The sequence below is a fragment of the Rattus norvegicus genome, chromosome 3, assembly GCF_021556685.1.
Source record: "Rattus norvegicus strain SHRSP/BbbUtx chromosome 3, alternate assembly SHRSP_T2T, whole genome shotgun sequence".
NCBI classification, from domain to species: Eukaryota; Metazoa; Chordata; class Mammalia; order Rodentia; family Muridae; genus Rattus; species Rattus norvegicus.
In genome coordinates this window covers 96,639,377-96,661,236 of record NC_141536.1, presented here as the reverse complement: position 1 = coordinate 96,661,236, position 21,860 = coordinate 96,639,377, and the positions used below count along the sequence as shown (strand labels likewise).

The 21,860-nt window shown below is 36.2% G+C and overlaps 1 protein-coding gene across 3 annotated transcripts in view; it reads left to right on the top strand.

Moving 5' to 3' along the window:
• Positions 1-21,593, top strand: part of Ano3 (anoctamin 3) — a 376,269-nt gene extending 354,676 nt beyond the window's left edge. For all 3 annotated transcript variants that reach the window (XM_087651939.1, NM_001430402.1, XM_087651940.1), the window contains 8 exon segments: positions 683-740; positions 7,893-7,990; positions 10,833-10,966; positions 11,739-11,891; positions 12,284-12,431; positions 15,360-15,440; positions 15,592-15,697; positions 18,549-21,593. In XM_087651939.1, the coding sequence (XP_087508065.1) occupies positions 683-740; positions 7,893-7,990; positions 10,833-10,966; positions 11,739-11,891; positions 12,284-12,431; positions 15,360-15,440; positions 15,592-15,697; positions 18,549-18,731 (961 nt within the window). In that variant the 3' untranslated portion in view covers positions 18,732-21,593.
• The last annotated feature ends 267 nt before the right edge of the window (positions 21,594-21,860 follow it).

Here is a 21,860-nt window from a genome sequence, read left to right as displayed (position 1 = left end):
AACAAAACACAAACAACATCTCCATTGCCAATTAGGTAACAGAAGAGCTGAATTCTTGCACTCTGCCTTAGGGTATTTTCTAATCATATTTTATATGTGTTCATCCTTGGGTTTACACAAACATGCACACACACACACACACACACACACACACACACACTCAGGATGTCATGTATAAGTTATCATTTATCACTAATTATTATTTTGCTGAGAAGAAAAGAATTTTTATGTATCCCTAAGTTATAATATTTTTGGTATAAAAACCAGGATCCTTTTATCTGAAATCTGAGAGAGAAAGTATAAATGTAACAAGCCCTGTTAACCCTCTACTTGGTACCGTGAGAACAGTCAGAAGCTAGAAACATTTTGAACAAAATCATTCAGTACACTATGATTGTATTCATTAACCTGGCCCACACATTACTAAAATTCTACATAGAACAAAACATTAAATGTCATCAGCTTGATATACCTGCACTTTCTCTATTCATTGGTACTGAATTCATACATCGCTTTCTCATTTTGAAGACAGTTTCTTTGATGTTGTTTAAGCATAGCAAATATCAACTGTATGGGACAAGTTGCACCAGTGAACAGTTCTGTCTACCCACACAAGGACTCTGTGTGATGTGTCGCAGGTGAACTTCAGTTAGTTGCTAATGAATTCAAACACTTTTTACAGATTCGTAGGCCACCCAGGAAAATACAATAAACTTTTTGAGCGGTGGAGACTGGAGGAAGTAAGTAATCGCATGAGAGTGGGTGTGCGGATGGGCATGGATACAGGCCAGTGACTGCGGGAGGTAATGGGATGAGGAAGGAAGATCTTCAAGAGTGTTAGAGGCACATTTTGGAAGAGAAGAGGTTATTAGGTTCAAAATGGATGGAGTTTCATTTACTTTTAAAATAGGATGATGCTTTCGCAGTTAAATACCAATATTCTGGCTTCTTCTCTTATCACTTTTTAAGTCATGTTTGTTTGTTTGCTTTGGTTTGTTTTCTATTTACAAGCCCCACAAATAGAGTTTTCATAATTTCACTCATTAGGGAAAGTAGTATTATTTGCTGAATGAGTTTCTACATATAAATATGAAATGAAAATTCAGTCTAAAAAAATCTATCATGAACTAGTCATATAAGCATGTGTGTACATGTACTGAAGCTCATTTCTTTTTAGGGAGGTTACACATTTTTATTTATTTTTTTCTTTTTAAAATCTTTATTTAAACTATTTTATTTATTTACATTTCTAAAGTTCCCCTACTCAGCCCTCCCCTCCCCCAGTTGTTTACATACCCCCATATACCCAGTTTCCATATGAAATTGAGAATTACTCTTTCCATATTTGTGAAGATTTGTGTTTGAAATTTGATGGGGATTGCATTGAAGCTATACATTACTTTTGGTAGGATGGCTATATTCAGTATGTTAATCCTTGCAATTGATGAGCATGGAGATCTTTCCAATTCCTGGGGTCATCTTTGATTTCTTTCTTCAGAGACTTGAAATTCTTGTCATACAGATCTTTCACTTGTTTGGTTAGAGTTTCACCCAGGTATTTTATGTTACTTGTGACTATTGCGAAGGGTATTGTTACCCTAATTTCTTTGTCAACCCATTTATCATTTGTGTAAAGGAAGGCTACTGATTTGTGTGAGTTAATTTTATATCCTGGCACTTCCTGAAGTTGTATAGCAGCTGTAGGAGTGTTCGGGGTTGCTTACGTATATTATTATATTATCCTCAAAAGTGATGCCTTGACTTCTTCTTCTCCAATTTGTATCCACTTGATCTTCTTTTGTTGTCTTATTGCTCTAGCTAGAACTTTGAGTATTATATTAAATAGAGAGGGAGAGTGGGCAGTCTTGTCTTATCCCTGATTTTAATGGAATTGCTTTAAATGTCTCACCATTTAATTTGATGTTGGCTGTTTATTTGCTGTATATCGCTTTTATTATGTGCCTTGAATTTCTGATCTTAAAATACTTTTAACATGAAGGGGCCTTGTATTTTCTCAAAGGCTTTTTCAGCAGGTAATGCAATGATCATGCAATTTTGTTCCTTTGAGCTGGCCTGTATGGTGGATTCTTCAATGCACTTTCATATATTGAGCCACTGTTGCATCCATGGAATGAAGCCTACTTGATCATGATGAATGGTGGTTTTGATGTGTTCTTAGATTCAGTCTCCAAGAATTTTGTTGACTATTTTGCATCGATATTCATAAGCGAAATTGATCTGAACTTCTTTTTCCTCGTAGGTCTTTGTGTGATTTAGGTATGACAGTAACTGTTGCTTCATAGAATGAATTAGGTAGTGTTCCTTCTGTTTCTATGTTGTGGAATCGTTTAAGGAGTATTGGTATTAGCTCCTCTTCATAGGTCTGGAAGCCTCTGGCCCTGGGCCTCATTTTGTTGGGAGTTTTTTAATGACTTCTATTTCCTTCGGAGTTATGGACTTTGTAGAATGTTTATCTGCTCATAATTTAACTTTGGTATGTGGTATCTGTCTAGAAAATCATCTGTTTCATCTCTATTTTCCACTTTTGTTGAACATAGGCTTTCGTAGTGGGATCCGATGATTTTTTTAATTACCTCAGTTTCTGTTGTTATGTCTCCCTTTTTATTTCTGAGTTTGTTCATTTGGATACTGCCTATGTGTCCTTTAGTTAGTTTAACTAAAGGTTTATCTCTCCAGATTTTGGTTTTGTTGGTTCTTTGTATAGTTCTCTTTGTCTCTAGTAGGTTGATTTCAGCCCTGAGTTTCATTATTTCCTGCCATCTACTCCTAGAGAGTATGTTTGCTTCTTTTTATTCCAAGGCTTTCAATGTGCACTTAAATTGCTATGTAGGATCTCTCCATTTACTTTAAGAGGGCACTCATTGTTATGAATTTTCCTCTTAGCACTGCTTTCATTGTGTCTCATCAGTTTCACTGAATTCTTGAAAGTCTTTCATCTTTCTTTATTTCTTCCCTGACCAAGTTATCATTGAGTAGAGTGTTGTTCACTATGTAGGGTTTCTGTTGTTCTTGCTGTTACTGAAATTAGCCTTATTCCTGGTGATCTAATAGGATGCATGGGATTATTTCAATCTTCTTGTATCTGTTAAGGCTTGTTTTGTGACTGATTTTATGGTTAATTTTGGAGAAAGTACCATGTCGTGCTGACAATGAGGTATATTCTTTTTTCTTTATTGATTTACAATATACAAAACACCCAAAAAGCATAGGATTGCTCCGTCTTATTCACCTTCCCTAAAGCTGAGAAAGTGTCTGTCAATTAGTGGCACTTTCTACAGTGAGAAGTCTCTTTGCCAGACTTTGCCAACAGAAGCATTTGAAACGACCTCTAACTAGTGAAAGGACAGCTCCTTTTGTTTGTGGTTTGTTTAATGGAAATTGAATTCAGAAATACTGTTTATGTCTGTCTTTATACTATATTTCCCTTTGTATATACTTCCTGTTCACTTTCATAAGACTCTCTGTTTATTAATTTGCAAACAAAATTTGAATCTCATGCTTCAAATTTGCTTCAGATTTTCTCATTTTTCCCCTGTTACTTTTTCTTTAATAGTTCATTTTACAAAAAATATTTAGCATTTATCTGATGAAATTGACAGGTATTTGTTGTTTTCTGTGCTTGTTTTTTGCTAGTTTAATTTAAAAAAGAGTCTCATGTAGCCCACAGTGAACTTGTTGTGTAGCAGAGGAAGACCTTAAACTCCTGATTCCCTTGCCGCTGCCTCTCAAGTACTGGGGTTATGTGTCTGTACCATTATACCTCTCTTAAATGACATTGGTCTTATTGGATTTCAGTATTGATATTATTTTTACAAAATTTCTTCTCAATTCTTGGAACATAAAATTACTCAAATTTATTCATCTTATTTTCTAATATGGTGATATTTAATTTCAAAACTTCCTTTCATGCTAAGAACAATAAACTATTTCTCCCAAATAGAAACTATGCATTTAACAGCAAAAGCAGAGTCTATATTTGTTGAAGCTTATATCTTACAATTGTGTCTATACCTGGTCTCTGTTTTCTTGACCAGGATCATATTCCTTCTCTCAACCAAAGTGACATTAATAATGATTCCACTTGAAAAAAAACCAATCAATATATGGTGTTTTAACATAAGGTTGAAATGCAGAAAGTATTAAGAAAAGATTACAAAAGAAAAGCAAAGGGGCAGATAGTTCCCTATACAAAGCACTTCAAAATTACCAGAAGACTCCACTGATGATATCTTTCTAGATCATTTCAGAAATTGTCTCTGTACATGGATGAAGCCTAAAACTTCCTCACAATTCCTGCTTTACAGTTAAAAAAGAAAAAAAAGCTGGGCTCAGATGTGATTTACCATTGCAATTTGTTCTTTTCTCTTAATTTATCATTCATGACTATCTGTTTGTCCATGCTAAATTGGTGGTAGTAATAATTAGGTTAACAAGTTATTTATAGATAGGAGTTAATTTACAGAGCACAACAAGCACAGCCCAGGCCTAAGAGATAATCTTCACAGACTGTTGCTGATACTTATCACTGTTCTGAAACCATGGCTGTACTCATACTATTCTGTGGCCACAGACAAAGACTGTGTCAGTATGCATCCCTATAACCCCACCATTTGAGAGCTGAAAACTGAAGATGGCGAGGAGGATGTAAACCCTGAGTGCCTAATGAATCCCAAACCTACGTGGGCTGTTATAAAGTAAGACACTGGGAGCAGGATAGACAGAAACTAAGGACGATGATAACCCTGAGATTGCCTGGAAGTCTCGGGTTTTTCGGTTTTCTTTTTTCTGGTTATTGATATGTTTGTTGATTTATTTTTGTGGTTATTTATGGCCAAGAGTGGTGCCCACATCCATCAAAAGTCTGGCCACCCACTTAGTAATTTAAGGAGTACTTCTACCACGGTGGCTCGACTGGGCAAGTTAAGAAACCTAAGGTGGGAACAGAGGAGTTATAGTCGTGTAGATATATATTAATGCCCTCTTAAGCATTACCACTCTCAGTATTCAAACGTATATTATCATCATCATTATTTCTTTTATTATTACTTATGAAATTGTGGGAAGTCTTGATTAATCCTTGAAAGTCCCAGAAAAGTAATTATAATACTGGTATTACAAAAATGTCTCATAACCCTCCTCCACCCTTCCATTATAGATGTGATATGCAGTGGTTATATTTACCTACAAAGGACTGAATGTTCTAGGAAAAAATAACATTAGCATTGTAATTTATTATGCACCCTAGAAATCTCCAATTATAAAGTATGAAAATTAAGGGTAAGTATTGACTCTGAATTCCTTCACATAAGAAGCAAGTATGAGCACAGACTTGATTGTGGGCCTCTGATGGAGGGACAGCAATGGAAAAACCCATCCTTTTATTTGATAGCATTAATAATCACGTAGAATAGGATGTCCTTTGAAATGAACAGTGTTTTATCCTTAGGTCCTACTAGCCTATGTGCTTAAATTTCCAATTTGGTAAGATCTTAACTGAGACTCTTAGCTCCTTCCTTTTATGACTGGTAATAGGAAAAGGTAGCACATACTCTCATTTGTGAAATTAAATTAACTTGCATTTCAATCAAAAGTCAAAATTGATATTAAACAGTATAGAGAAAGAAAAATGTTACAATGTGTCATAACTTCTAAGAAGTGGCTATATCATATTTATGACTCTCACTATAGTTATTTTATATCTCATAAAATATCATGTAATTCAATCATAATATAATTCATTATTACATTGTTATAAATTGCTGACATTTATCAAGCACTTAATACATGCTAACATAGTCCAGCAATTGTTACTAAGTGTTCTTTCTATATAATTTTATTAAATCCTCAAAACAATTACTGCTACTATTATTATATTGATATTATAGCTGAGTGAACAGCAAGTAGAGCAATTTCATAATTTGCCTAAAATCACAAAACTGATGAAATTATGATTTGAGTAAAAGCAGCATTGCTTCAAAGTCTTGTCTGGACAGTGTTTCCCAGCCACCACTGGGATGGGATGTGATCATAGCCATAGAAATGCATTTTGCTGGCTCACGCAAGTGAGCTAACTTTAGAATAAAAATCCTGAAGTAGGTAAAATCAAGGATTGTATAGCCCTCTCTATTCCCTAGTTTCTTTAAAACACCTATAGGGACTAAAGACTCTAAGCCTCTGTTCACTCTCCCTAAGCACATTCTCACTAAAAAATGGGAAAATATGTGAAACACTGAACTTTGGTTTGCTCATAAATGCCCAGGTCTTTCATACATTCATCCTTGCCAATGTATACATTCTAAGTATGAGATATTTTACCAAATAAGTTTAGATTATTTAAGAGTTGGCTTTAGCTCAAGGTCATCACTATATGAATGGACAAACTAAGACCATTGTCCTTTGTTGTTCTCTGTGGAACACAGAAAGAGATTTATAAATTACAAATTCTTCAAGACTGAATTTTACCATCTTCACTATTGACCTGCCTTTTAACTTTGGCCAACACTTTACAGAAATTATTCAATCATATTTTTTGTTGTTTCCTTTCTCCTTTATAATAATATACATATGCTATGACTATACTCCAAGGCAATTGACATCTTTGGTAAATAGAATTTATCCTTAGCACGATGCACGGGAGGAGACTAGAGTCTTCTTTCCTCAGTCTCTGAGCAAGTCAATTTGCCTTAAAGGCTCTCTGCAAAAATGAAGGGCAATTGTCCCCTGTATCTTAGTGATTCACCTTCACACATTCCACCCAGAACATTTATGGTATAAAATGAGAATGAGTTCAGAGGGTCATACATTCATGCTAGAAAGAAGTGTGCTGGGATGATAGACTCGACCCTGCTGGCAGAGAGCATGGGTTCACCTACTGTCTGCTTCAGATTGTTGAGCCGCTGGGCTGGAACGGGAAAGCAGGCTCTTTTATGTCTTAATTATTTATTCCTTTTGAAGTCCCACTAGTACCAATTTGACAGAAATAGAAACAACTATGGATCAAAGCCATAGAAACAATCATCCTTATGAGCAGGACAGGATCCCATTTCTAAAGATGCAGACCTACATTTTCCGCCTGCATTGCTTTTGTAGTGCAGTTTCCACAGCATGCATTGGTTGCTGGGTTCAATTAAGTCGTGTGTGTGTGTGTGTGTGTGTGTGTGTGTGTGTGTGTGTGTGTGTGTGTTTCATACCAAATGAATTGAAATCTCAACAACAGCAAAAATTAGCACAGAGAAGAAAATCTTCACGTAAAGTCAGACTCCTGAATGTTCCAGTGATTTTCAAAAACTCTCGAAATTACAAAACCACGAAAACCCATTCCAAAAAAGTAGAAAATGAGGAGATATGAAAGATATGCAATGTAGTATGCTGATTGTATTATTCAACAGTCCAGGAGGAGTAGGGAATGAAAGTGGCGACTGTAATTTATTTAATTACAAGGCACTGCTGCTAATTCTTTACCTTTGAACTGAATGGAAAGGAATAGTGAAAACTAATTAAAATGTTTGATATTCTTTCAGAAAATCAAACTTATTTGAAAATAGAGTATTTCTTAGAAACAAAAGTGTAAACACTGTCAGAATTGTTATTTTAATGGCTTACTATTTATAGATACAGCACACGTGTTAGTATTCATTATATATGAGCATGATTGACACTGGGAGACAGCCAGTGCTCACTAAAAGCTAACCCAAGTCCCACCATAATTACTTAAAGCTTCCCCCAATGTCATTGTACCTGTTTCCATTTTTACATGAGAAAATGTGACCCAGATGTAAAATTTACTCTGCAATTTAAAGCTGGAGTGGTTTGAGCCAGCTTGGTGGGGAGGAGAGAGCAGAGTCCTCATGGCTCTCCCCGTTCTATTTCAGTGCCATCCTAGCGGCTGTCTGATAGACCTCTGCCTCCAGATGGGCGTCATCATGTTTCTGAAGCAAATATGGAACAACTTCATGGAGCTGGGATATCCGTGAGCGTCCTAACGAGCATCCTAACTTTAGCTGTGTCTTATGCATAGTTATAATTTGGGGTTCATGAGCACTGAGAGGATTGGTCAGCTACCATTCTGATCCTTACTAAATATGTGACTGCCCATAAGCTTTAGCTTTCTGAGCCTTAATTTTTGGCATGTCTAAGAAAAGATAAGTGATGAGGTCACCTTCAGGAACAGCTGTTGGCATCGAAGGAATGAATGTGTATAGACTACTAGTTCAGCTTATTAGCTATTTCTAAACTATTAACAAGGCAGAGTCTTGAAAATAAAAATAACTCTTTGGTGTCCTGGAGCTATCAGCAGATGTAAGGTAATGGTAACATTATTGTTTAATATAAAATGCCTCCTTTCCATCTAAATAACATGTTGGGTAGAAGAGGTTGGAAAGAACAAAGTTTGATAGTCCTTTTATAATGCGTCCTCTCTCCACCTCTATAAAAATCATTAGAAGCAAACTGACATTGTAATCTGCTGTGAGGACATTTACCAATGAGGGAAAAACTGATCAGCTGGTTGTTGATATGAATAGATTTCCTCATGAATTAATGACACAAAATGGGTGTACTCATGGAACTTTACTTTCATTCTTTGTTCCTGTCTGCCTATAAATAATACTGCTGAGCCACTGACCTTCTGATGGAGAAAGCATATACACACAGCAGCATGCTGAGCATAGGTTAACCTACAGGGAGACGTAGAGCATGGACTCAGAAGTACCTACTCTTGGCCTCAGTTCCTTGATTATCCTGATTAGAGATCATGTCACCTCTCTGATGTCTTCTTTTTTCCTTTCATTTGTGAAACAGGGAATTTGCAAAAGATAAATAAAATGACCCAATATATAATTTAAATTTGAATTTTAAATAACAAAATACTTATGAGGAGTGTAAATTATATACACATATATGCCTATGTGTTTATATATGCAATGTATATAACAAATTCAATGAAATCTCTTTTAAATAAAACCTCCATGAAGAATTAAAGGTTGGGCTCCTTCCTGTACTTGCTATGTGTCCCTTCTTCTCTTTTGCTTACCACTTTTAAACGCACAGATGGGAAGTATCCTATAAACACAGCTGAAGAAATTAGATATCAAGGGTACAGCATAAGATTGAATTGTTCAGGAGAATGTCATAAAATCCAACAGGGTGGAATTGTAGCCTTTGTAGCATAGAAAGGATTCTTTGCATCATCATCATCATCATCATCATCATCATCATCATCATCATCATCGTCATCATCACCACCACCACCAGCATCACCACCACCACCACCACCACCAGCATCACCACCACCACCACCACCACCACCACCACCACCACCACCACCACCACCACCACCATCATCATCATCATCATCATCATGATGTGTGGTTTGCTATACTTGTTAGACATGTTAGATACTCATTTTAATGATGAGCTTGTCCAGGTGGGAAGCCTGAATCATGCACATCAAATACTGAGGGAAAAATAGCAGGAGATCTTCCACCTGTGTTTCTCAAAAATGTAGGCAAAGGGCTTTGCAGGTGAAAACTTAACAGGAATTGTTTTCAATTTTTTGTTTTAGTTTTTTTCTTTTTGTGTCTCTTATTTACATCCTAAATGTTGCCTTCACCTCCTAATCCCCACTCTCAGAGTTCTTCACACCATCCCCCTCCCCTTTGTCTCTGAGAGAGTATTCCCCACACACCTTCCAGTCACATCAAGTCTCTACAGGGTTAGACACAGCATCCTTTCCCAAGGAGGCCAGACAAGGCAGTCCTTTGATACATATGTGCTGGAGCCCTGAACCAGCCTGTGTATGTTCTTTGGTTGGTGGCTTAGTCTCTGGGAGCTCCCAGGGTCCTGGCTAGTTGACACTGTTGGGCTTCCAGATCTCCATTCAAATTAAAATAAGCAAGCTGTGCTAGCCCTTTCACATGTAAGTCTCCAAAAGCGGAGCCATGGAAGGTTGACTGAAGTACTTCTCCCAACAGATTCTGAATCTGCACTTACTTAAAATTGATCCTTGGGTTCTATTTCACTGAGTTGTGAAATATTGTGTTGTCCTAGAGTATCTTGTTCTCAAGTTCTTAAGCCGTTATGCAAAAGCCCCTCATAGTGCATACCAGGCTATCTCTATGCTTCATAGTATCATTCCCAAGCAGGAGATAGAGTATTTTATTTCTTTTCCAGACGCCAGACAATGACTCATGTAAGCATAGCTGTGGCCCCACAGGTCTTCTTAACTATTGTAGCAGAGTGAGTGCCTTTATTAGTGTTTGTGTTTATAGCTCAAAGAAGTGAAGTTATTTGACAAAAATCCCACATACAATGCATGACAAAATGGAGACCCAAACCCGAGACCCTTGTAAGTTTAGGTAGGCCTGTTATTTCATACAGAACATAATTGTATCCATGTCCACATGAGCACCTCCAAAAATGATGGAGGGTAAGCAACGGGGTACTCAGGGCTCCTGACACCAGGAGTCCTACAGGTGAAGATAGGAGAAATTAATTTAACCTAATCAACACCAAAGAGTGGCTTAGTTTATGGGCAATGGATTCCTAATAATTCTCCAAATGTTTAAAAGGCCTTAGAGAGTTCTAAAATGATAGGAACTTTGCTAAATCTTTTTAATTCAACTTTATAGTTATAAAGTTCAGGCTTTATTTTTACTCTTTCAAGAGTTAAAACCACTTAACTATCTTCAGTTCCAGGAATACTTGAAATAACTAATGGTTAGTTGAAAACTGTTATTTCTTAGTTAAAAACACATTTTTCCATAGACGCTTCAGTAACAGATCACATGTCTTTGGTCTGCTCTCTGATTCAGGTTAATCCAAAACTGGTGGTCACGACATAAAATCAAACGGGGAATCCAGGATGCTTCCATACCACAATGGGAAAATGACTGGAACCTTCAGCCTATGAACATTCATGGGCTGATGGACGAATACTTAGAAATGGGTAAGGAGAGACTTTCTGCAGGATCATTTGGCTTTGTTGAATTTTTTTCCCTAGTGTACATGAACTTTGGTTCCAGAGGCAAACAATATTAATGACAATACTCTTTCCTGCCCTGAGCATTCTGAACCACAAGTGAACATTTGTCCTAACGCTGTCAAGGGTCTGGGCATTGTGAGCTTTCACTTACGATCTATTAGAGACACTATGGCATTTAGTCAAAATGAAGTTGTCACAATGAAGCCTCTAGCATCTTTCTTTTTGAGATGAGTTTCATGAACTTGATAAATGACTCAAGGTGCTCTTGACCTCACAGTCTGCCTGTTGTGGTAACCCCAGTGCTAGAATAATAGGCATGTACCGCCATAGTAGGCTCTTGAGCACATATTAGATTTAAAAAAAAAAAACTAGATCTCATTATGGAGAAAAAGAATAGCCTCCTCGAATACAGTCCTGGTTATTTTTAAGTTTTTATTTATTCTTTGTTATACACAGTGTATATAAGGAGTGTAGGCTTGAAAAGAGTATCCATTAAATATGCCCATATCTAGGATGGAGTACAGGTTTTTAATGTTTTCTATCCATCTAATATTTCAACAAATTTACCTATCACCTAGGAACAAAAGTTTCTTCAACTATAGAAATAAGAATATTAACTGATTAGAACTACTGCAATAATTTAAGGTAATCCATCCACTGCTCCCACCTGGCCCGGTAAGGCGTTCAGTGTATGCCATATGGATATTCATAACTTCCTCCTGCTCTTGTTTTCCAGTTTTGCAGTTTGGTTTTACTACCATCTTTGTTGCTGCTTTTCCCCTGGCCCCTCTTTTGGCTTTGTTAAACAATATCATAGAAATCAGATTGGATGCATATAAATTTGTGACCCAGTGGAGGAGGCCTCTGCCAGCCCGAGCCACTGACATAGGTAAGACTCAATTCTCCCCTTTGAAAAATAGTATTTGCAACCTCTCTAAAATGTGGAGTGTGAGATACTCTAGTAGGAAGGTAACGAGGGGCTGGAGAGATGGCCCATCCAGTAAGCTCAATTGCTACTGTTCCCAAGGACCAGAGTTCAGTCCTCATCTCCAACACTAGGTGGCTCCCTAGGCAATCTGATGCCTTCTGCTTCCTCCAGACGCCCAAGTGCATGAGCGCGCACACACAATATAATATAACCTTTAAGGGGGAAAGAGTAAATGGTGCACTGAAATATGACTTAAAATAAACAGAATATTCTTTGCAAAGTAAAATTAAGCAGAGTGCTTTCATGCCGTACACTTTTTTATTCACCAGCTTTAATCCTTTTTCTCCTACCAGGTATCTGGCTTGGAATTCTTGAGGGAATTGGCATATTGGCTGTGATCACCAATGCATTTGTAATTGCTATTACATCTGATTACATCCCACGTTTTGTCTATGAATACAAATACGGCCCTTGTGCAAATCATGTAAAGCAGAATGAAAAGTAAGGCTGAAATTTGACAATTTTTTCTGATCTATTTTATAATTGAAGTTAATGGACAACTGGGAAGTTTTGTTCTGTTACCATTAAAAAGTAATGTTTCTGATCATTGTATTTATAGTGTGCTTATTGGATGAAAGCAGTTGGGGCTAAGAACAGAAAGTGCTTTCTACAGCAACTCATTTTAGAGTCTGTTTTTACTTGAAAAATATGTCAAATGCTATGAAAAATTGTGATGTTTCCAGAAAGGCCTAGAAGTAGAGCCTGGATAGAACTTAAAAAAACTCTTCGAACAAGGGGACAAAGTGTCTTTGCTATGCAGATAGAACATAAAGCTGATAAAAAGGAAATAAAGAGGGTAAAAAGTGAGAAATTGAGCCTGAAAAGTCTGTAGTCTTCATGCCTAGGCCTTTTTTTAAAACATACAGTGCTAGGGGTCTGACCGATAACTGAGGCAGAATCACCTCATTTTATTTCATCTAAAGTTGAAGGACACATTTCAAAGTGGGGTAGCTTCTCAACCTCTGCAGTGTTTCATTTGTTGATTTGTTTGTTTGTTTGTTTGTTTGTTTGGCTGGTTGGTTGGTTTTGCTTTTGTTTGGTTTTTCCATTGACATTTTCATTCAAGTAAGTCTTTCCAGTCAGGAAGGTGGTTGTTTTGCCCACTCTAGCATGCTAAGCATCATGTGTGGTCCTGACCAGTTGATATCCTTAAAGTTATCTCAATCCATACATTCTGATTACAATAACTATCTCCCAACTTTGCCTGTTGTCTCCTGGGAGACAAAATAACTGGGTTCAGGCAAGCACTTTAGGTCATATTTGTCAATTCGGACTTTTCATTTGGATAGGTATTGAGGAACAATGCATGTGAGAACTAACTATATAGGACTGAGGCCACCTTTAAAACATTTACAGGTGCAGCCTAAGTTGTGAAATCTGTAATAAAAGGCAGAAGAATGAAAAAAAAGAAGAAGAAGAAGGCTGCTCCTCAGGAGAAGCAATGGCCATGGAGAGAGGTCATGAGCCACAACAGGTGGAGATTAGCTTTAGAGTGACATTGACCCTAGATTAACTATTGGCAAACTGGTATTTACTGAGAACACTGGAAAAACACTTGGTAACAAGTGTTTCTTCTTTTTGAAGAAGTGAGAAGCATCTTATTACTGATTTCTTAAACAGATCTTGGAGTCCTTAAAAGCTTTAAAGGAATTCAAAGTTAGATACCTAAAATTTGAATTCCAACTTTGTCATTTGCTAAGATAAGCATCATATGTATGACTGTATGAGATGGTCAATTCATGACAGTAAGGGTTCATAGGGGGTGTGATTATAAAATGGTGCCTGAGAATGTACAAGATGTAAACATAAGGTTTTCTCAATGCTGTTAGTGAAAAACCAATGCTCCCATTGTCTAATGCAGAATGGACTAGACACAGATTTCAGAATTTGAAAAGTATAGGTCAGTCACTTCTCAGCCTTCAGGTAAAGGTCAAGTGTGGAAAGTGTAGAATTAGTAGCTGGTGTCTCTCTTAGATAAATTACTTGGCAGTAGCTTTATTGCCACCTAGTGGTAGATGAAAATTCTAATGTAATGAGTTTATATTTCTGAAACCTGACTTCTTTGGATAGCACCTGAGATCTCCTTATTCAGTGACCAAGGAAGTAGACCAAATTCAGGCAAAATGACTCAGGTCTTTTGTGACATAGACAGTATATATAAAAGGAGAGACTCAATTACTTAATACTATTTTAAGTATACTTAGAAATGAAATTGAAAATCTATTCAGGGTAGAAAATTTCAGAGCAAATCATGAAGAGACAAGATAGCATTGGGAAGGAAAGTACTGATAAGAAAACACTTTAGTGATGTTACAAGATTCAGAATCAACAAGGAACACAGTGAATTATTGTTGGACTGAGACTAATATTTCAAACTTAATAATGTGAGACATGTGATTACATCTAGGCTTTAGGAAACATTTTTCCCTAGGAGTGTTTTTCAACATGTAATCTGCAAGCTTCCTTTGAGTCCCCTCATAGTCACATATGTTGCTCCCCTTTCAATAATCCCCATTATATGTCCAAATAGTTTGACTTCTACCTTTGTGTCATAGTTTCATACAGTGTCTCTCTAAAATCTAATAAACACACTTGAGAGAAAACATGCCGTAATTGTCTTTCTGGGACAAACTCTGTCACTCAGCATTATTTCCAGTTGCATTCATTTTCCTGCAAACATCACAACTATCTTCCCTCCTCCCTTCCTTGCTTGTATGCTTCCTTCCTTTCTTTCCTATTTTCAGTTTGTTTGCTTGTTTGTTTTTGAGAAAGGTCTTCTTACTGCAGCCTGTCCTGGATCTCTCCTTGCAGACCAGACTGACATGGAACTCATATATCTGACTGCCTCTGTCTCATGAGTGCTTGGATTAAAGGCATATGCCACCATATCTGGCTAATAATAGTCTTTCTTTGTGGATAATAGCAACTTCACTTTATATAAATACCTGTTTTGGTCACTGTTGAGTATCAATCACTGAGAATTTTTATAACAAAGTGTAGGTGCGCAAGAAATAATTAAATAATTGAATATATATAAATAGGTATTATTAATAATCAGCCAATTGTGTTGCATGTATGTGAGTTTATAAAAGACTTACTGAGTTTAAGTGCACAAGTAGCAGGATATCTCATGGACAGAAACCACAAAGGTGTTCTGTTTGTTTTGTTTTGTTTTAAATAAACTACAAAAATAATTGATGAGTATAATACTGAAAAGAAATGAGAAGACAAGAAATGGGGACAAATTGAAGAGTGTTGAATAGTTAGGATAGGAAGAACAATGCATTATTTAAATCCTGTCACTTGTAAAGAAGTTATTTCAAAAGTGTATTAATTCATGACTCATGCAATCCTGTTCTTTTCTCCTAGTTGCCTGAAGGGATATGTCAACAATAGCTTATCCTTCTTTGACCTGAGTGAACTTGGTATCGGAAAATCCGGTTACTGCAGGTAACTTCCCTCTAATGTATTTATCTCCCCTTCTTGCTTTTGCCACCTCATCTCCTACCCCTTACGTGTATAAAAGCCTTTAACATCCTGAAGATTAAATAAATCAAGAAGGTTCTGCACTCTTCATGTGTTCTGTTTTTGTGGATTGCAGGTACCGAGACTATAGAGGCCCCCCTTGGAGTTCCAAACCCTATGAGTTCACCTTACAGTACTGGCACATCCTGGCTGCTCGATTGGCCTTCATTATTGTGTTTGAGGTTAGTCTCAGGAGAGGTTGATGCCAATTCTACAGTGGACTCTTTAAAAGGACTTTGGTAGGCCGGGGAAAAGGGTCAAATATGGTAAAATAATTATAAAGAACATGAAAACTAATGAGTAAGAACTGAGTACTATAACTACAAGTTAGGGGCTATTTATACAAGAAAATCGATGAGAAAGATGCTATCTTATAAATTTACATTCCTAGAGGCCATGCTTAAAAAATAAAGAGTTGGTTTTCATAAGCTGATAAATGACTTCAAAACTACTCATGAGGCTGGACATGTAGCATTTCTGAATAATTAACTCAAAATACAATCACGTAAATATTTGTTTAAAACAATTTGGATATTCACATAATCTTTGCCTAACACTTTTATTAAAAGTTATTAGAGTTTGATTATCACAGACATGATAGTATTGAAGTGTAATACTGTGAGATAACTTTAAGGGAACTACATACAATATTACCACTTGTTTTACAAGTTATGATATTGTGAAGAATTTACCACTGGGATGTACTAAACAATTTCTCTGGGTTACCAGTGAGTCAACAAAAAATTTATAATTTTTATGGCCAAAAGAGATGGTATATTTATTATCTTAAATCTTTTGAAACAAACAAAAATTTTGTTTTTGTTTTGATTTGTTTATTTGATTTTTTTAACCTCATATATACCAACCTGATTTTAAACTTCCAATTTAGCCAAGGTTAGTCTCAAACTTCTAATCATCCTGTCTGTCCTTCCAGGCATACACCACCACACCTGGTTTATGTGAATCTGGGGATAGAACCTAGGGCTCTGTAAAACTAGACTAACATTCTGCCTAATAAATCCGAGGGAAAAAACACTTTTCAAAGACAATTACAAATTCCAAGTGATGTCCAAATATAAATTTACAATTTGTGCATATCTGAAAATGAAATGCTTCACGCTTTGAGTCAATGAAAATATGTCTTACTAAATAAGACTTTCTTCTTCATGACATACAGTATAACAGCTTAAGTCATATTTTCAATCTAATAATTCAATGAAATGTTTTTCGTCATTTAGTTTTAAAATGTACATATGTTCTATATTTCTCAGAAGTCAAATGAAAACAGTTAATCAGACACATTAGTTTGAAATATCACTCCAGGCTCCATGTGAGACCCTCTTTATTTCTCTTTCTTCGTTCCCATTCTTGATTCCACAATTCCTAAGCAACCTATGTGAAACACTTCTTCCTGTTGACTTTTTCATTGGACTTTTTTATCCTTAGTTAAGTGTGCATATACATATATATACACATATCCAGCATATACATTATTTACACATATACACACATACGTATACATATATACATACATTTATTATTATTATTACTTTGGATGTCATATTTTACAAATAATTTCAATCATTTTGTCCTTTAAGGTTTCTTTTACTTTTTACTTGCTTTATTTATTTAGCTCTAGAGTGTCAATGAGCTCTACCTATGTTTAGAACACACCTACTAAACATATAATCCTTAAATATAATGAAGAATTTATTATCATATATTACACTTTACTAAATCATGGCAATATTTTTATTTGTACTCCTATCATTTTGAGGCACATCACTAAATTTATAGAAGTATCGTACATTTGAATGATCAGGCGAGAAGTTCTGATTTTGTCTTGGAAAATATGAACTGCTTTATAGATATCTACTTTGCAATGCAATTTCTTGGGACACATGAGCAAGTCCAGCTAAAAGTACAATTAATTCTTCCTTTTCTCATAAAGAGTCTATTGTTCATTAACAGCCTCTTACATAAAGGTGTTTTTCAAGAGACCTTGCTAACGGCACAAATGCCACATTGTTCTCTTTCCTTTCTGAGAAATGGGAAGACCTACCATTCTCTTAGTATACTTATAACAGTAGGGAGTGCCATTTGAGGAGATCTCACACTGCGCCAAGCACTCTTTTAAGCTCTTCAGATGTGTGTTAACTTAATTCATTTAAGATGAAACAATATCATCACTATCAGAGGCATGGAATGTGGATGACTTGATCAAGGGTACACAGTTCCTGAGCGTCCGTCAGATGAAGACTTAATTGCTTAATTGCCCTCATTCAAATACCGGACCTTTACTTACAAGCACAGTGCCTTTTGAGTTCCATTTTCACTTGTTCAAATTCAACACTAAGGCTGGGTGGGGTAGTGCACACCTTAGTCCCAGCAAACAAGAGACAGAGGCAGGGGGATTTCTTTTAGTTGATCTACAAAGAAAGTTCTAAGCCAGAGTCTAGAATAATAGCAAAATTATTCTTAGCAAACTAACGAAACCAAAAAACCCCCACTAGTGACAGTTTATTCTTAAAACATAAATAATAATATTGTACCAAAATTATGTAACACAAATTAAAGCCATGATAGTAGTAATGATGATAGTGAAGTTGGATAACAGAATTTCTGAAAAATACATCATTGAGTCTGAGTCTAATCCCTGGCCCACAAGTTTATGTTGCATGTATTTTGATCTATTGAATATACATTTTTCTTAGAATCTTCCTTCATATTTGTATCTGTTCATGTGTAATATTACATAACATGTAAGAATTTTAACCAGGAATTTAAGATGATTTTAATCAGTAATTTCATTACACAGCATTAAAAAGAGGAAACAGCGTTTTTTGGTGTCTAATTAAGGTGACTGTCAACATTTGTATTTCCAATGGAAGTCTTGGAAGCAATGTTCTAAACGCGACACACTACGCTCTGATGCTTGATTTTAAGTTAAATGCATCATTGTTTATGACTTTTCTATCTTACAGTGAGAACTCTGGAACCTTTGAAAACCTGTTTTTATCTTTACCTTTACAGCATCTTGTTTTTGGCATTAAGTCATTCATTGCATACCTGATTCCAGATATACCAAAGGGCCTCCGCGAGCGCATACGGCGAGAGAAATACTTAGTTCAAGAAATGATGTATGAGGCTGAACTGGAACATTTACAGCAACAGAGAAGAAAAAGTGGTCAGCCTATTCACCATGAATGGCCTTAGGCAGTACCTGTTACCCAAAAGGGGAGGTACCATTAGTGTGCAGGAACGAGACACTTGAAATGTAGCTAGGATCCAAGAGAAAGGCATACTTGGCAAACTATATTGTAAAATGCTACTTGGAAATACATCCTAGAGGTCTATGTGATTTAGAATGCTCAGACTTCTAAGGAAATAAAGGACTCGTGACCTCCAAAGTGCTGCAACGGAATGGCAGGCAGCCAGGCTCTGATGCTCAGAGCAAGCTTTCAGGGGAGTTCTATGTTTTGAGGCCATTCTGTTCCATTAGCTGCAGAACAAATAGGAAACAGAGTGGTGGAATTTCCAGGGACAATTTTTCACATAAATGTTCATAAGCTGGAAATACTAATTGGAATCTAGGACTTACACTTAACCTCAGATATTTGCAAGAAATGAGTTTAATCAGTTGTTGGCTCTGATGTCAGAACCCCATGTCCCTTCAGCTTACAGGTTTGTGGAGTCATCTTTGTCTCATTGATATAATGAGTGTATGCACATGGCATTTATGCTGCTCTATGTCAACTATGCACTTGAAGAGCTGAACATCACTTTAGCAGTCAATCCAAAAATCCAAATTCCCACAAAGAGCACCACTGAAATAATTCCAGTATATTGGCTGTGCTCAAGTCTTCTTTATCACTCAGAGTCAAGTGCACTGCCCATTTTTGTTAACAAATGCCAATAATTCTACTTTGAAATTTTGAATGGGTATTCTTGTGTCATTAGAACATGAGTAATTCATATTTCGCTGCAGAAACCTACCTTCTATTCTTATATTCTATGTGCCCCTGTCTGAATGATTATAAATCTCACAGAATGCTATGTTGAAACTTTGTAAATATGCCAATGTTCCTTATATGTTTGCACTTTTCCACTGTGTAATATGAGTTACAGTTCATTGAGCTCTACGGCCAGTTACACAGCTACTGTAATCTGTTCATTCAGGAAATCCAAAGCCAAATGTTCTGCAACACTTATGCTTTTTCTATAACGTGCATTCTCAATTATGAGCTAATGAAAATAATGCATGCATGGAGTGTATTATTTACATAAAAAACCTATCTATGTTTCACTTTTTCTTCATGGAATGGAGATTTCTGGGTTTTGATGAGTTGACTCTATTGAGTTTCAAAGCTCTCTAGAAACAAGTCAGTTTCATTGTGAAGATCATAGTTTAGTTTGTGATAGATTCCTTATTTGAATGTTGACTTTATGTCACATTAACAGGGCATAAATGAAAGGATATTCAATGAAAAGAATCTCAGAGGAAACATTATTTAAGGGGACAGAATACAAAGAAAGTCAGGGGTGAAGGAGCAGGGTATATTGTAGAAATCAATACATATTCCCTTGCAAAACAGGAAGATCCATTCTTTTTTCTCTGTGTATAGTGTGTGAAATCACACAGAGAATACATAAGCATATAACACACACACACATGAAGAACACATAAACACATATATACAGAAAATACATAAGCACACGGAAAGAACACATAAACAAACACATGATTATTATGATTTCTATTATTTGTTGTTTGGTTTTGTTCAATTAAGCAAAACAAAAATATTTACAAAATATAAAATATTAGATTAGCCACACACAAAAAAATAAATAAAAAAAACCACTTTGCATTCTCTATCAAGGAAACTCTTTTCACTTATTGGAAGTACACTGCCCCAATTCTAACAGTTAAAAAGCTCTGTTTATTTGATTATGCTGGCTTTATAGTTTCGGCCAAGGATATTCACTTTTCTTCTTTCCCTATGATTCTGAGCCAGGCAAACAGCCTGAGAATCTAACGTCTTCCACTTGATCTGGGCATGGAGCTCAGTGGCAATATATGTAGCATACATGCAGAACATAGAGACTCAACCCTCAGCACCACAAAACAAACAAATTAAATAAATGTAAATCCAATGAAGTATGACATGAATTCCAACACAGATCCTTCTTCCTGGGACTCTTTCACTACAAATATAATGGCTGATTTCATCAGTTATCGAATAGGATTTTCAACTCCTCTGCCTTGGAGCATTTGTGTCCCTTTTCTTTGATAAATGGATGTATCCACATACCTGAGCATATTTTGTTTACCTAACATTTACATATTTCCCAAAATAGGGATGCAAGACAGACATGTGTGTTATAGTAGGACAGACAGTAACAGCCTTTTCCTTGAGAATTCTTTTTCTAGGGTTTTCTATACACCATTGGGGTTTGAATAATATTGATTAATATGAACAGAGAAAGATATTTTAATAGGGGTTGTAGTATATTTACAAAATATCTTCCATGATATTTTTGAGATGGATGGGAGAAAACAGAACCAAAAATAAATTATCTGGTGTGTTTTGTTTCTTAAACAGTGCAAGACAATCAAACTTTGTTTCATCATCACTGATAGCAAAACACAGACAGCCCCTCGCAGTATGTTAGCTTATTAGATCAGTCTACTTAAGTTGAGAGAAATGTTTTGTAAGTGTTTTCCATATGAATATAAATTCTTTCTTGAAGATTTATAGCACACACTATTCTCAGGAATTCTGTATGACGTGAATGCTGCTCACATATTTTCATATTCTCACATGTTGTCCTTTTATGCCAACACCTAATGGATACGTGCATGCAGTCTGCCTTGTCAAGTTGTGTAAACCATTCTGGGTCTTAACTGTAATAGCTCTCGATCATATGAGTCTGTGTATGCACTTTTAGGTGAGCCACTGCTGCCTGGCTGCATGATGAAATTCAACTTGAATGCTAAATGATTCTTGGCACAATCCACTGTACAATGGAATGAATAGAAACTTTTTTTCACTCAATAAATTATCATTTTTACTATAACTTACACAATCCATTTCATTCTGCTTGTGTTGTTGTAAAAATGTAAAAGATAAAAAAAATGTGGTTGTCTTTTATCCCCCTAGGTCCATCACCTCAGTGTCCCAAGATGCCTGCTAGATATCTTGGCAGAAACACATCCCAACTCCACGGCGGTCCAGTGTCTCCTGCCACCGCACACTTTCCTTCACTCAAACCGTCACATAAAAGAACACACAACACAATAACTTTTGGTCCAGTTGATAAGATAAAATTTCCCACCTAAACATA